At 39.8% G+C, this 16,990-nt stretch overlaps 1 protein-coding gene across 7 annotated transcripts in view; it reads right to left on the bottom strand.

The window, feature by feature from the left end:
* Nucleotides 1–16,990, bottom strand: part of AMBRA1 (autophagy and beclin 1 regulator 1) — a 190,117-nt gene that overhangs the window by 111,896 nt on the left and 61,231 nt on the right. For 3 of the 7 annotated variants that reach the window (XM_076001973.1, XM_076001971.1, XM_076001975.1), the window contains one exon: nucleotides 2,162–2,248. The exons of the other annotated variants lie outside the window; for them this stretch is intronic. In XM_076001973.1, the coding sequence (XP_075858088.1) occupies nucleotides 2,162–2,248 (87 nt within the window). The remainder of the gene's footprint in view (nucleotides 1–2,161; nucleotides 2,249–16,990) is intronic. 7 annotated transcript variants of the gene reach the window in all.

Here is a 16,990-nt window from a genome sequence, read left to right as displayed (position 1 = left end):
AAATTTTCAACAAAAGAAGTCAATGCTCAAGTTGTTCATATATCTACTAAAAATACAGAAATCTTCCAGCAGAAACCAAGCACTGTTAGCTAAATTCTCAAGTTAATCAGACCAGAAAAGAAGATAACAAGAGAAAAGAGAAGATCCTTTTTTTTTTGAAACTGATTCTGAAAAATGACCGTAAGTATACCCATTCCTCAGTTTATAGCCTACCCTAACTAATGGAATCATTATAATATTACTGGTGATAGAGGTAGAAATAATGTTGATGCTGATGATAATAAAGATTATCCTTTTATGTAGGGACAAAATTTCAGCACTAGGTAACCTTAGTTGTTTAGTTTCACAATAGGACAGGAATTCTCTAAGCTATGAAACTATAGATCAATGGTAAAAAAGGAATGATTCCTGAGACAATTATTAAATACAAGTACATTCTAGCCATGTCTTTTTAGGTTTCCAGAAGGAAGCTAAGGATCTGAATGCTGAAATATCTCACCAAGGCTTAGACCTATATGGATTGTGTAGGGTGAAGCCTAGAGGAAAAAGAAATTAAAAAACCAGTAATGAGTTAGTAACAATCATTCCCCTATGAAGAGCTATAAAATCATCAAACAACCCCAAAGTGTTCCAAGTGAAAATTTTAAATGTTTAAATAAATCCTTAAGTTTTCTTCAAGGAAGAACACTTTCTCCTCCAAAAAACTTATTTTATGTTCAAGAGGAAAATGTAAAAATAACAATACCACAAAGTATGATATTTTCTGTGATAAAGACATCAGAGCAGGAACAAATAACAGATTTATTACATGAAAAGAGGGCAAATAATTATCTGTAATTATCCTTGTTGAACTTTGTAAGGTTAAAATTTATGGAGATTGAGATTCCCATTGGAGACTCCTATTGCTGTCCTAAAATTAACTGTTTTATACCAAGAACTCTGTATCTCACTGCTTCAAAATATTTGATTCATATGAAAAATGTCTTTCCTTACACTTAGGGCTTAAAGTTTTCAAACACAGAGACTAACATAAACTTCCTTGCTTCAGTCATCAACTAAGTTGCCTACCTGTTTTAAAGTCTATGTTCTCTGATCCTTAAATTTGTCATTTCTGGGGTATGGAAAAAGAACTAAGAGGATAATGGAGAGTCTTTTCACTTGTATCTCAGAAAGAATGATCAATGTCATGATATAAGTGTGGCACCAACAAAACCATGTAATATTCCTGCAATCAACTTGATCTAAAGGTTTTTCCAGGTGGACGTGAAATCTGTAACCTAGGGCAAAGCTCGTTTAGCTAACTGACCTATACTGCTAACCTGCTAACCTTACCAACATAAATTACCCTTTTCTTTTAGCAAAGCCTCACAGTGTGCTCTGGTATTCCTTAAATAGCGTACAGGTTATGCCTTTCCAGATCACTACAAGATTTGGTAAACTTAGTTGTGATAGCTCCAAGCAGCACCTCTACAGATAAATGCTATACATCAACATCCCATCCTGGGTCCTCAGTTACCAGCATCAGGGAAGGGAGGGCCTTGAATTCATCTGAGTATTATTTTTTTTTCTTTATTTATTCAAGAACTTTTCAAATATCTTCTAGGCGTAAAGTAAGGACTTAATAAAATGGTAACTAGTATTATACAGTTAATCTTTCTTCAGTCATCTTTTCCTTCAGGTAGTCTCCAATATTTCAATATCTGAAGGAGACAGACTTCTGCCCTTGATATTTTAAATTCTTTCTCACATGACTACAAAAAGGGTTTCTGTTTGTTTAATTTATAAGTAATTCCCTACAAATAAAAAAAAACACCTTTTGTTCCCCATTGGTTGTCCATCTGAAGGGCACTGGCCTCTCTGGCCAGCAGAAAAAGAATTTCCTATAACTCTGCCTGTGGCCTCCTCAGGTTCTTCCTCTAGTACCCTGCTTGCACAAATGAGCCCCAAAGGACAAGAGCTCAGTCATAACCCTCTGTCACCAGAGGAACTGTTCACTTACCTGCAACACTTCCCAATCACCTGAACCACCTGTCTCAAAACCATAACTGAAGAATAATAGAGCACCAGGACCAGAGAGGCACAGAACGGAGCTTCCAACAGCTTGGCAACGCCAAGGGCCGCCCCTCCCCCCACCTAGTGCCATTTCTCACTTTGGCCTTACCTCGCTGGGTCTGGGTAAATTGGGTGCTCTCTGGATCCTGCTCCATCATAACGGGATAATGAAATGAGAGAAGACTCCAGCAGCCTCCTAGCAGAGATTAAAAAAATGGCAATAATCCCTGTCAATTACCAACTCAGAGGTCATTCATAAGGAAAAATGGGGGAGGGATAAATAGCATCCCCCTTTGCAGTCAGCTAACACCTGTTATCTGGGATCATACCCTTCCTACAGGCTAAGTTTGTACAGACAAATAAATGAAGAGCTACAGAGCTCCCACACTAGATATGGCCACTGTAGTATGCTGAATATTACTCTTTAGGGAGAAATGAACAAGTGCTTCAGAGACATGATCTTATTTCTATTTGCAGTATCTCCAGTAGACAAATAGGAGGTTGGGATCAACACAGGAGGGAAAATTTAGGCACACAAAGAGATCATCACATAGTGCCAATATTTATTTATCCATTTATTTATTCAGTTTCTCCATGCCATCATAATCCATATCCACCTATCTTCTTTCTACTCATTCTGCCCTGCCCACACCATTTTTGTAAGAAACAGTGCTCCTCAGATGTACAACTGTGATATATCAACTTTTAAAAATACACACACACACACACACACACACAAAGATAGAACATTCCTCAGGCTCTCTTAACAACTGACAAAGATTTTTACTTATATAATCTAGCCTAATCATGAAATCAGTCATATGTGATACCCACACATTTTATTGAGCACTTTATTGGTGCCAAGCACTTATTGGTACTATGCACTTCACATGCATTTCTTTGTTTAAACCTCACCACAACCTAGAATGGTAGGTATTACTACACACACAAGAACACTGAGCCTAGAAGTTAAAATATATCACCCTGTGACACACAGCTATTAAGTGATAGTGACAGGACTCCAAAGTGAAAGGAGGCCCTTTCTTAACTTAAAAATGCAGGACTTTCCAGGGTACAGCCAGGAAACAAGTGCATATGTATCCACTGGGAGCAATGGAGATTAGCAAACAGGAAGGTATATGTCCTATCACTCAGCTCAGCCATGCTAGAATGTGGGCTGAGTACTGATGGGTCTTTACTGCTTTTTTATGAAAAAGCCAGAAATCTGGACTTCTGCATGCAATCTCCAAAGAGTTAAATTTTAGCATCTGACCTTTTTTTTTTTCCTTTTTGTACAAGGGCCAGTTAAAACACATATGCTAAACATGGCCCAGGGGCTCCCTGGTTTGCTATGTCTGACACAGTGCCTCCCAACTCATATGTGCCTCAGCAGCCAATCGAGCTCCTGCCATAGAACATGTTTCAAAGGAAATGGTCTCTGAAAGAAATGTGTATTATTCCTCTCCAGCAGCATCTTCCCAGCCTCTCCCAGGAGCAGGTCTCCAGCTCCCTGCCAGACTCTTCTTTAAAGCAGATCTGCAGGATAAGGACAGCAGCTACCAATGTTTTCCAATTGAGTTAATTTAATTCACTGTTATTAAAACCAGCTGGCTATAGGTAGAGTCATGTGCAGTCACTTTATCCCAGCAACTGACCTACCCCAACATTTCTCTTAACAGCCTAGGGAAGAGACAGCAAAGTCTATCAACCTGCCTTACAACTGGCCTGCCTAGGACAACCAACCATTACATGTTTTCTATCTAGACAAGGTCTATACCCCCACACTTAGACACTTATAACAAACCTACCACTGAATGGAGAGAACACAATGTAGCCAAAGGGGAAAAGAAGAATGTAATAAAATACATCTTCACTCTGGTCAAAAACCTGACTCTTCAGTAATATCACTGTTTACAGCAACAGAAATGCTACATTTTATCACACCTTTTCTTTTCACATTTTAATGTGTCTGAAGTTGGGGTACATCTTACAATTGTGTAACAATTTAATTGGCAGAAATTTTTTTTTTCCTTCGTGGTCTTTCATTCTTTGAAATACAGAATGTTTTTGAGAGTTAGGAGTAGTGAGAGGTATAGTCTGGAGAAAAAAAGAAAAGCAAAAATTTCAAAAGAGTATGTACTCAAGTTATTTACACCATTTTATGTAGTCCTTATTTATTACTAAAGAACTAGTTCTTTAGGAACTGGGTAGGAGCTGAAGAATAGAAGCAAAGTCTGGGAACAGCTGACTGCCCTAGAATACCCAGAAGCTTGTTCCATCCCAAAGTACTCTGGAGTTAGTCCTGAATATCACTGAGCCCTGCCATGTTAGCCTCCAAATGCCTGCTTAATAAGCAGAAGCCCTTTGGCAAGGAGCATCCTCCAGATTAACTAAAATATATTCTTAAGTACTTCTGTCTGGAAAATAATCTTGGTAAGTTAGGAGACAAATAATGTCCCCTACTATGCCAAAGCAATGACAGTATTGACAGAGATAAGATGACTTATCACAGATGCTATAAAGGAAATTCCTCAACTGGAAGAGTTTGAATTAGATAACTTCAATTTTAATGACTCCATTTTCTAATTCTGCGAAGTCTACTTCCCACTCTAACTTCTTTTAAATCAAAGTAGAACCAAAATGTTAGGCTTTGTCTCTGGAGAGTCCCTGAAGAGGTTCTTTTGGAACATGCATCCCCTGTGCCTACTTACTACAGAATCTGTTGGCACCATTTGCTCCCTAGACAATAGAGTGGGACTGGCAAGCCACATATATATGGCATGTTACTGCTAATACACTAAATTGGGAAAGTCAATCACTGTGAATAGCACCTCCCCACATATACACATCACTGACGAAACATAAGTTCTTCACAGTTACAAGTACTATCTGGAGTAAAAATAGACTTCTCCAATTGGTGTGGAATAAAGAAAGAACTAAAGTTACTAGACAAGTAAACATCACCACCACCGTTCCTAAGAACTTCAAAGAAAGATCTTTCTCTCCTAGTGTTAGCTTCTTGCAAAGAGCTGTCAATGGGAAATGGCATGAGAAAATGGAATGGGAAGGCAGCCATACAACTTCTGCTCTGGTTACCAAAAATTTGACTTAATGATCTATCATGCAATTTGATAATATGAAATCAGGAAGAGCTTAGACAAGCTTGTTCAAAATTTGAAGCTACCGTTTCATTCTGACCTATAATCTCAGAAATATTTTAAAGAGTCACTGAAGATCTGACCAAAAAAAAAAAAAAAAAAATTCACAAAAGCCCCTTTCTTTTCTCTACAAACTTGCCTGGTTCATTCTCTATCCTAGTGGTATCCAAGGGAGGTACACGAAGGGTTGTGTTATTTTGATCCACTGTCGAGCAGGAAAAAAATATTACAACTTTTCCTTTATAATATATAATCATAATGTATATAACATACACATGGGGATTACTCAGAAACCTTTTACTAAATTAGGTAATTTTTTTTTTGTTAAGTCTGAAGGCCACTGCCCTGCCAAACTATATACTATATACACCAGGTGTGGTGGCTCACACCTGTAACTCCAGCACTTTGAAAGGCTGAGGTGGGAGGATTACTTGAGGCCAGGAGTTTGAGACCAGCCTGGTCAACATAATGAGACCCTGTCTCTACAAAAAATTTTAAGAATCAGCTGGGCACAGTGGTGGACACCTGTATCCTACCTACTCAGGAGACTGAGCTGGGAGGATCACTGGAGGTCAGGAGTTCCAAGGTTGCACTGAGCTATAACTGTGTCACTGCAATCCCACCTGAGTGACAGAGCAAGACCTTGTCTCTAAAAATAAAAGTAAAAATAATTTTAAAAATTAAAAATAGTATGTTCAATACTTAAAGAATAGAATACCAACAAATGCAGAAAATATAAATATAAAAAATATATAAAAGCACAACTATATTTATACATAGAGCAAAAAAGAGAATGATAAAGTAAATGTGGTAAAATGTTAACATATAGGGAATGTGAATGAAAGGTATATGGGAATTCTTTGTACTCTTTTTGCTACTTTTCTATAAGTCTGAAATTATTTCAAAAGAAAAATATTCAATATATAAAAATCTAAAAGTCAAATACTGAATCTAAAGAGGCAGCCATTCATTTTCAAAAGAATTACTTTTTAAAAAAGATGTCTTTAAATAGCCCTAATGAACCTAAAGTTCTGGTAAACTACAGGCCCTGGGTCAGCTGCTTGTTTTTGTAAATAAAGTTTTATCTGAACACAGCCACATTCACTCATTTACATAGTGTCTGGCTACTATGGAGCTAGCAAGGCAGAGTTGAATACTCTGGATAGAGACAATGCCTAAAATATCTACTTCTTATACCTTTATATTAGGCTGGTGCAAAAGCTAATTGCGGTTTTAGCATTGTTGAAATTTGCCGTTTGATACTGGAATACATTCTTAAATAAATGTGGTTATGTTATACATCATTTTAACACACATTTCTTGCTTTATTTTTTTGCTAATAACATATTACTTGCTGTTTATTTTATATTTATTTTATACTATAGAAATGATGTTAGACAAAAAGCAAATTTGAGCGATTTTCTTATTCGAGTTCAAAATGGGTCTTAAAGCAGCGGAAAAACTCGCAACACCAACAACACATTTGGTCCAGAACTGCTGACAAACGTACAATGCAGTGGTGGTTCAAGAAGTTTTCCAAAGGAGATGAGAGCCTTGAAGATGAGGAGTGCAGTGGCCGGCCATCGGAAGTTGACAGCAACTGATTTAGAGCAATCATTGAAGCTGATTCTCTTACAATTACATGAGAAGATGTTGAAGCACTCAACGTTGATCATTCTATGGTCATTCAGCATTTGAAGCAAAGTGGAAAGGTGAAAAAGCTCAGAAAGTAGAACCTCATTAGCTGATAGAAAATCAAAAAAATCATCGTTTTGAAGTGTCTATCGTCTTCTTTTCTTGTACGCGACAATGAACCATTTCTCAATTGGATTGTGATGCGTTACAAAAAGTGGATTTTATATGACAACGGGGGATGACCAGTTCAGTGGTTGGACCAACAAGCAGCTCCAAAGCACTTCCCAAAGCCAAACTTGCACCAAAAAAAGGTTATGGTCGTCATATTTGGTGGTCTGCTGCCAGTCTGATCCATTAAAGCTTTCTGAATCCCAGCAAAACCATTATATCTGAGAAGTATGCTCAGCGAATTGACTGAAAACTGCAACAGCTGCAGCTGACATTGGTCAACTGAAAGTGCCCAATTCCTCTCCATGACAATGTCCAACTACACCTTCCACAACCTTTCAAAAGTTGAACAAATTGGTCTACGAAGTTTTACCTCATCCACCATATTTATCCGACCTCTCACCAACCAACTACCACTTCTTCAAGCATCTCAACAACTTTTTGCAGGGAAAATCCTTCCATAACCAGCAGGATGAAGAAAATGCTTTCCAAGAGTTCATAAAATCCCAAAGGATAGAATTTTGCGCTGTAGGAATAAACAAACTTATTTCTTGTTCTCAAAAATGTGTTGATTGCAATGGCTCCTATTTTGAAAAAGACATGTTTGAGCCTAGTTATAATGATTTAAAATTCATTATAATTTATAATGAATTAAAATTATAATGAATATCATTTATAATTATAATTTGTGGCCGAAAACCACAATTACTTTTGCTCCAACCTAATAGAAGCTGTTGTTCACCCAGGCTCTAAAATATTTGCTTACATAAAATTCCTTAAAAGATAAGATGGAATAACTAAGGAACAATCTAGAAAAACTTGAAATCAAAGCATTATGCACTTACAGAAACCATCAAAAATGAATATTAAGCCCTATTGAAATAACAAGTTACCAGGTACACAATTCACATTGTAAAATGCCTAACACTTTAAATGAATGCAACTATTTGTTTCTTCCCTGACTTATATTCTGAATATCTGCAAATGGGTTCCCTATATCAGCTGTTTGATGATGAGGAAGACAATAAAAAGTAGTGGAAGATCTGGAGAAGAAAAAAGTGGTCAGGAGAGAAGAGACAGATCATCTAAAAGAAAAGATCCTTTACTTCAAATTCAATGGATATCACTGTTGACATGCATAAGTCTGGGTAGCAGTCTAGATAGGATAAACAAACCAATGATAATTCCTCCTTACTAAATAATTATACCCTAAAAATATTCTTTTAACTGGTTGTCAGATCACAGGGGAAAAAACCAATACCCTAAAGCAAACAAACATGTCCAGGCCTTCTCCAACCATTGGAAATAATCAATTGCCATAAATCTGTGGCCTCTACTGATGGGGAACCCCTGCTCCTGGAAGCGCTGAAGATGCCACTGATGGCCCATGCCTAATAAATAACTTCCCTAGCTTTAGTGTCTGTATGGCATCTGCTATTTTAATTCATTGGTACAGCCAAACCCAAACTAATAGCTCCCTTCTCCCCGGGGGGGGGGATCCAGATTCCTCAGCTCAGCATTCAAAGCTTTGCAGCCAAATTTCTCATTCCTCTTAGATATACAATATGCTCTAGTTCAGTGGTTTTCAAGTTTTTTGGCCTCAGGACTCATTTAAATCATAAAGTCAGAGGCTGTCTACTTGCCTGGGAAACTACCACTGATGCTCCTGGACTGTACATTGCCAAAAGAGACCTCACGGGGGAAAGAGGGCAATGTTTTCCCTTAAGTTCTTAAAAATTATGATGATCTCAAAGAACTTTTGTTTATATGGGTTTCATCTATCGATATGTATCATATTTGAAATTAAAACTGAGAAAATAAGCCGGGCGCGGTGGCTCACGCCTGTAATCCTAGCACTCTGGGAGGCTGAGGCGGGAGGATTGCTCAAGGCCGGGAGTTCAAAACCAGCCTGAGCAAGACCTCGTCTCCACTAAAAATAGAAAGAAATTAATTGACCAACTAAAAGTATATATACAAAAAATTAGCCGGGCATGGTGGTGCATGCCTGTAGTCCCAGCTACTCGGGAGGCTGAGGCAGGAGGATCGCTTGAGCCCAGGAGTTTGAGGTTGCTGTGAGCTAGGCTGACACCACGGCACTCACTCTAGCCTGGGCAACAAAAGTGAGACTCTGTCTCAAAAAAATAAAAATAAAAAAAAAATAAAACTGAGAAAATTCCAAGACACAATTCCATTAGCCATTAGAGTGATAATCTCAGTACATGTCATGGATCCTGTAGAAAATTCCATAGTATACTTGTGAAGAATGAGAGTGAAAAAGACAAAGAACATCTCAGTATTATTACATTAATAAAAGTGGTTTGGGGGCTGGGCATTGTGGCTCACACTTGTAATCCTAGCACTCTGGGAGGCCCAGGCGGGAGGACTGCTTGAGCTCAGGAGGTTGAGACCAGCCTGAGCAAGAGCACAAACCCTTCTCTACCAAAACAGAAAAATTAGCTGGGCGTTCGTACCTATAGTCCCAGCTACTCAGGAGGCTGAGGCAGGAGGATCACTGGAGCCCAGGAGTTTGAGGTTGCAGTAAGCTATGATGAAGCCACTGTACTCTACTCAAGTTGACAGAGCAAGAGCCTATCTCAAAAAAGAAAAAAAAAAAGTTTTGACTCCAGGGATCCCATTGTTGTAGGTAAATGAAACACACCTTCACTATCCCACCTATGTATTTATCTTGGCCACTCCTTATTTCTAGGAAATTCTTCTTCCCGGTAAAAATCTCTGAAAGCTCAAATTATCTGACTCCTCCAACCAGAAGTTCACCCTCTCCCAATCCCCCGTAGCATTTTGTACCTTTTTGGGGGGGTCTCGGGGGGACAGAGTGTTGCCCAGGCTGGAGTGCAGTGGAGTCATCATAGCTCACTGCAACTTCAAATTCCTGGGCTCCAGTGATCCTCCTGCCTCAGCCTCCCCAGTAGCTGAGACTACAGGTGTGCACCGCCATGCCTAGCTAATTTTTCTATTTTTAGTAGAGAAGGGATCTCGCTCTTACTCAAGCTGGTCTTGAACTCCTGAGCTCAAGCAATCCTTCTGCCATGGCCTCCCAGAGTCCTAGGATTACAGGCTTGGGCCACTGTGCCTGGCCATTTGAACCTCTCTTCAGAGGTCTTCTCCTAATTTACCTTGTACTCAGTTACTAACTGAGTTACTAATAATTATGTCTTGTCTCTGCTACTGGACTACAAGCTACACAAAAACAGGTACTGAATCTAAGTCATCTTTTTATCTTCATCAAAATTCACAATCAAGGCCAGGCGCGGTGGCTCACGCCTGTAATCCTAGCACTCTGGGAGGCCAAGGTGGGCGGATTGCTCAAGGTCAGGAGTTCAAAACCAGCCTGATCAAGAGCCAGACGTGGTTTCTACTATAAATAGAAAGAAATTAATTGGCCAACTAATATATATATAGAAAAAATTAGCTGGGCATGGTGGCGCATGCCTGTAGTCCCAGCTACTTGGGAGGCTGAGGCAGTAGGACTGCTTGCGCCCAGGAGTTTGAGGTTGCTGTGAGCTAGGCTGATGCCACAGCACTCACTCTAGCCTGGGCAACAAAGTGAGACTCTCTCAAAAAACAAAACAAAACAAAAAAAAACCTCACATTCTGGCTGGACACAGTGGCTCATGCCTATAATCCTAGCACCTTGGGAGGCTGAGGATGGAAGATCCATCGCTTCAAGCCAGGAATTCAAGACCAGCCTGGGCAATAGCAAGACCCTGTCTCTATGAAAACCAAAAATTTAGCCAGGTGTGGTGGCATGTGCCTGTAGTTCCAGCTACTCAGGAGGCTGAGGCAGGAGGATCACCTGAGCCCAGGAGTTTGATGTTGCAATGAGCTGTATTGATATGATGAAACCACTTACTCTAGCCCCAGCAACAGAACGAGATCCTATCTCAAAAAACAGAAGCCTCACATTCCTAATTAACATTTAATAGGAGATCAATAAATATCTAAGTGAATGAATCAGCAGGCCTAACTAGGATTGGAAGAATAAGCAACAAGACATATCTGATTGCCCCCACTGATCACATGACTTTCAGACAAGGTTGCTAGATGCCCAAAAACTCCCACTAAAATTCTTTTAGGAACAAGAGTTTTCAGAAACTGCTTACATCACCCTTCATCCCTCTGGTCACTTAAGCCACTCAGGTTAAAGTGCTGACATAGTTGCCCTGATAAATGTAGTGCAGCCCAGTCCCTGGGAGGCTCATTAAATCATGAAGTCAGAGACTGGCTACTTGCCTGGGAAACTACCACTGATGCTTCTGGACTGTATATTGCCAAAAGAGACCTCACGGGGGAAAGAGGGCAATGTTTGCAAGGGAACGAACAGGCAGGAGGCCCAAGAAACTTGAATGCACTGTTGCTTTCTTAATTTCTGAATCTTATTCTGCAAGCCACAGATCTTTGCCTCAGCGCATGCCTGGGCCGGGAGATGACAAGCCCTTATTCTTTGCAAAAAATAATTGTGTGTTCTGAAACGACACCTCTATTATGATTTCCAAATTGACATCTCTGCTTTAAAGCAGAGGCATCCAAGCCTCCCCATTTCACACACTAGCAATTATCGTTTAAGTTATCCAGCGATAGGCATTCATCTGATCGCTGCAGGGCCCCCTACTTTGAGGGGGTGCACTTACAGCATGTGATGCAGTTGCCTGCAGAGCCTGGCAGACAATTCCTGCCCCTGCTGTGGGGTAGACCAAGGCAAGGTGGCACTGCTAAAAGGCTAACTTCAGGAAGAAACCAGACGTACTACAGAAAGAGCTCACAGTACCAATGATATGGATCCACTTCATTTTACTACCAAACATAAACAATTCACAGGGTTCAAAACAACAGATTTCATCAGAAAAGCTTAAAAACATCTTTACAAAACATTAATGTATTCTTCAATGCCTCTGGGCAGTGAGTAATAGATGGTAAAAACATCAGAGCACAACATAATCACACAGACACCAAAAAGGAAGAGGTTGGAAACAGAATTTATACATGGTGTGCAATCATGTATCTCACTACACAAAAGATTTGCCTGAGAAGTCAGCCAGATCCCTCTGGGAACATCTGACCCTCTGCTGTCTGGTGTGTGGTTATTTTTAATACATTTGTAAAATGATTGGTTGACACTATGCTTAGCTCTTATATGCCCTCAACACATATAATATAGTTATAAATCTTCAATTTATAATAAAAACTCATTCTTGTCAGCATGTAAACTCAAAGGTCCAAGCTGACGTGGATGTCTTTACTCTATCCAAATCCATTTTCTCTGGGAGACTAGGGAGGTCTGCTCAAAGACCACACACCTTTTTTTAAGCCAGAGACTTAGACTAGAGGCTTTTCACCAGAGGATTAGTAAGAACAAATCTATTTTTAAAAGTTCCACAGCTAGTTCTGATAGTCTCATGCACAAGCCCCCCGAGCAGTGGCTGGGATATATAACTTTAATTAAGACTTTAATTAACAGGCAGTGCATCTTAATTGACCAGTTTCGCCTGAATTCAAGAAGAGATTTACAGAATTCCATAATCTTGAATTCTTAGCTAATTTTATTCAGGATGACAGACAAATCTTTAAAAGTCTACCTGTAGATCTATTAATTCTACAAAGAATATACAGGTAGAATCATTTTCTGCTTTGGTATCAGCAAACCTTTAAATGTCTTCTAAGATAGTATTCCTGACCTGAAACTTTAAAAATCCGTGACCAAGGCCATTCATTAAGAAGTGACAGGCCTCTGACCCTGGTTTACTGTTAACATACTCTCTAATAGGAAGTAAGATCTTAGAGCCAGCCTCAGGAAGGCAAAGAGAGTTAGCAAATTAAGCCTTACAAGAGAATGAGAGAAAAGTAAAGCACTGTGAGCTGGAGCATGTAAAGCACTGTGAGCTGGAGCATTTATTTCTCAGAAGCAAAGAGGCAGGTTCCTCGCTTATATCTGTTCATATAATGAGTTTTCTGGAATCTACAGAAATAGACAAGAGGGCAAAGACTCTTGCTGGGCTCCCAAACAACCCAAGGTTGGCCCCTGAACTAACACAAAGTTCAGAGTATACAATCACTTTTCCTATATCCTAGGTTTATTCTGAACTGCTTCTCTTGATGACATTTGGTTTTCACTGATTCACCTCTAGGGATATGCCATTTGTCCTTCGACCCTGATCTTGACTTCAGCAACCACCCTGATTCCTTTTGGACTTAGCATTTGACGCCACTGGAATAATTTCGCCATCATTTCCCTCTGTCTAGACAACATGAAATTGTCATAAATGACACCTAATGTACAATTAGTAGAGAAACTGCAATTTCCACTCTCCTCCCCCGTTCCCAAAAAGAATCACACATTAACATCCTCCGGTATGTCAATCAATACTGCCCTGATGAAGATTAACTCTGTGGAGACTGGAAGCCATTTAATTCCCAGCTTGCTAAAAATTATGCATTCCCCCCCACTATAATTAGAACATGTAAATTGCCTTCTTTTTACTAGCAGTAATGGCTATAATTTCAGAGATCTGAATGCCTGCTGAATGATACCTGTGTAAGTCATTACAAACACCACTTTACCCAGCTGTGCTTTATTTAGGGGAATCAGAGACAAAAGAAGAAAGACAAGGCAAAAGAGGAGACAGACAATGAGATAAAGGCATGACTCAAGACCACCAGAACCAGGCAGTAGTATTATAACTAGTGTAAGAATAAGATGGTAGGAAGCCACTGCCAGTTCCTTGTGAGATGTCATGTTACAAAAATAAAAAACAGGCTGGGTGCAATGACTCATGCCTGTAATCCCAGCACTCTGGGAGGCTGAGGAGGGAGGATCACTTGAGGCCAGGAGTTCCAGATCAGCTTGGACAACATAGTGAGACCCTATCTCCACACACACACACACACAAAAAAAAAAATTTGCAGGGTGTGGTGACACACACCTATAGTCCCAGCTACCAGAAAGGCTGAGGCGGGGGGATCTCCTGAGCCTGGGAATTACAGGTTGCAGTGAGCTGTGATCACATCACTGTACTCCAGCCTGGATGATAAAGTGAGGCAAACAAACAAACAAAAAACAAACCCCCAGCAAGATCAAAGGACAGTAAACCTCAAAATAATTTATCTGTGGCTTTCAATGGGAGAGGGATTCCCCTCGGAAGACATTTGGCAATGTCTGGAGACTTTTTTTTTTTTTTTTTTTTTTTTTTGAGACAGAGTCTCACTTTGTTGAGAGAGTGTTGTGGCATCAGCCTAGCTCACAGCAACCTCAATCTCCTGGGCTCAAGCAAGCCTTCTGCCTCAGCCTCCCGAGTAGCTGGGACTACAGGCATGTGCCACCATGCCCAGCTAATTTTTTGTATATATATTTTTAGTTGGTCAATTAATTTCTTTCCATTTTTAGTAGAGACGGGTCTCGCTCAGGCTGGTTTCGAACTGATCTCGAGCAATCTGCCTGCCCCAGCCTCCCAGAGTGCTAGGATTACAGGCATGAGCCACCGCGCCTGGCAGACATTTTTGATTGTTGCATCTGGGGAGCACTACTGGCATCTAGTAGGTAAAGGCCAGGAATACTGCTAAATATCCTATAATGCATAGGACAGCCTCCTACAATAAAGAGTCATTCAGACCCAAATGTCAATAGTGCTGCTTGTTGTGAAACCTCTGATATACCTTTTTTTCCCCTCTTATATATCTTAATGGTCTCTTCTAATTAAGAGAAACCCTGAGTAACTAAAACATGAGGCAATTCAGTGTTTGAGCTTTAGAATCAGACAAATTCCATCTTGTGTCACTTACTAGCTGTGTGACCTTGAGCAAATTCATTATCCTCAGCTTCTACATTTGAGAGGAAATCCCTATTTCCCCACCATCAAATATAAAGAAGATCATTATTATTAAGAATATGGGCCAGGCGTGGTGGCTCACGCCTATAATCCTAGCACTCTGGGAGGCAGAGAGGTGGGAGGATTGCTTGAGCCCAGGAGTCTGAGGTTGCTGTGAGCTAGGCTAAAGCCAAGGCCCTCTAGCCTGGGCAACAAAGCCAGACTCTGTCTCAAAAAAAAAAAAAAAGAAAGAAAAGAAAAGAATATGTGTCAAGTAGCCAGTACACAGTCTAATATATAGTCATTATTTTTTTTTCTTGGATTACAGCTTCAAAATATCTGCAGGGAATATGATACCCTCTGGCCATTCAAGTCACTATGCCTAAAAAGATGCTTTGTTGGAAAGAAAGATGTGTTGAAGAAGGATGAATAATGTAAAGGGATAAATGTGGGTACCTGAGTTCTGAGAATCACATAAGCCCCATCCAAGTAAACCAGCAAGAGCAGTAAGGTATCCATCCATCCACCAATCTGTGTGTTGGTCCATCCAACCACTGATTCAAACCACAAATACTGAGTATCTTCTATTGGTTATGTATATTAGTACTATGTAAAATAGATATGATCCTTGTAGTAGTCAGTCTCCAAAGATGGCCCCAAAGAAACTAATCTCTTGGTGTTCTTACCTTGTGTGGTCACCTCCTACATTGAACCTAGACTGCTCTATGACTTGCTTTAACCAAGAGAATGTAGCAAGCTGTGCCAGTTCTGGGCCTACCCTTTTAAGAGAACGGGCAGCTTCCATTTCCTTCCTCTTAGAATTGTTACTTTTAGAAGCTGTAAATTGCATTTAAGAAATCCAGCTACTCTGATGGAGCAAGCACAGGAGCTCCAAGGCTACATGGAAAGGGAGAGAGGCCCATGGGTCCTAACTGAGCTTCCAGATGACTCTAGAGAGAACCCTACCAAGACCAGAAGAACTTCCCAACTGAGCCCGGTCTACTCAAAGAACAATGAAAGATAATAAAATGGTATTTTCAGTCCCCAACTTTTGGTGTGTGGTTTGTTATACATCAATATATAAATGGAATAGTTCCTTATCTTGTACAGCTTTCAAGTTAAGCACAACAGCAACATTAAGAACTAAGTCCATGAAGTTAGCTTACAGCCCTAAAGTAATCACATCTCTCCTCAAAGCAACCTTGGCTACCCAAAACACAAAAAGGCAGTTGAAAACAGATCATAAACCATAAAACAAGTGCAAACAGCTCATGGTGTCTAAAGCACAAGGTCCTGATATTGGTCAGAAAAGTCAATGTCAATTTAGAAACATTTGCTGCTCTTTCCTACCTATCCCAACCAGGCTCTTCATCTTTCTGAAATATACTTCTGCCCTGGGTGGTTCCCTTTTAATGCAGAAGACAGTCCTAGAACTTGGGAAACTAAGGCTATTTGTGCTCCCTCCATTACCAAGAGGCAGGACAAGTTATTTATGCACAAATCACTGGAAAAGAATAGAAGAAAAATGAGGATATTATTCCACCCCTTTGCTATGGACCAAACTACTTTCTGTATTATGCAATTTTCTAAGATAGAACCTTTTTGTATCTATTGCAAGTCACTAATGGGAGTGTCTAGCATCAGCCCTATCACAAGTCATGCCTTAAGCTCCCTTTATAAGGCATTTCACTCTTCTATGGGCTTGGTTTATGCCCATTTTACATGGTGGGTTTTCACAGGTACCTCAGGAAGTCTGAAGTCTAGAAACAGCATATACAAAAGGAAATGACATGCAGGGAGTATGTCAAGCAAAGGAGATGATTTTTTTTTAATTTTTAAAGCAGAGGAACGATGGGAAAAGGGAGAAAGCTGATATTTTTTGAGCATCTAAATTTATAAAAGCAACTGATGTTTTATCTCATTTGACTCTCATAATAATAATTTTACCATTGAGGAAACCAAAGTTGAGAAAGGCTACTTACTGTGTGACTGTAGGTCACACAGCAGAACCAAGATTTGAACCCAGTGTTGCTTACTATAGAGTTTTTTGAGGAGTAGGGTGGGGGTGGAGGGATAAAAAGTTCGTAGATGGTCTAAAACGGTGTTCTCTAACTTCAGTATACAACAGAATCACCTGGAAAGCTTGTTTAAAATACA

Source organism: Microcebus murinus, chromosome 4 (assembly GCF_040939455.1).
Source record: "Microcebus murinus isolate Inina chromosome 4, M.murinus_Inina_mat1.0, whole genome shotgun sequence".
Taxonomy (NCBI): domain Eukaryota; kingdom Metazoa; phylum Chordata; class Mammalia; order Primates; family Cheirogaleidae; genus Microcebus; species Microcebus murinus.
Note: the sequence above shows the minus strand (reverse complement) of the source record. Positions and strands in the feature narration are given on the sequence as shown.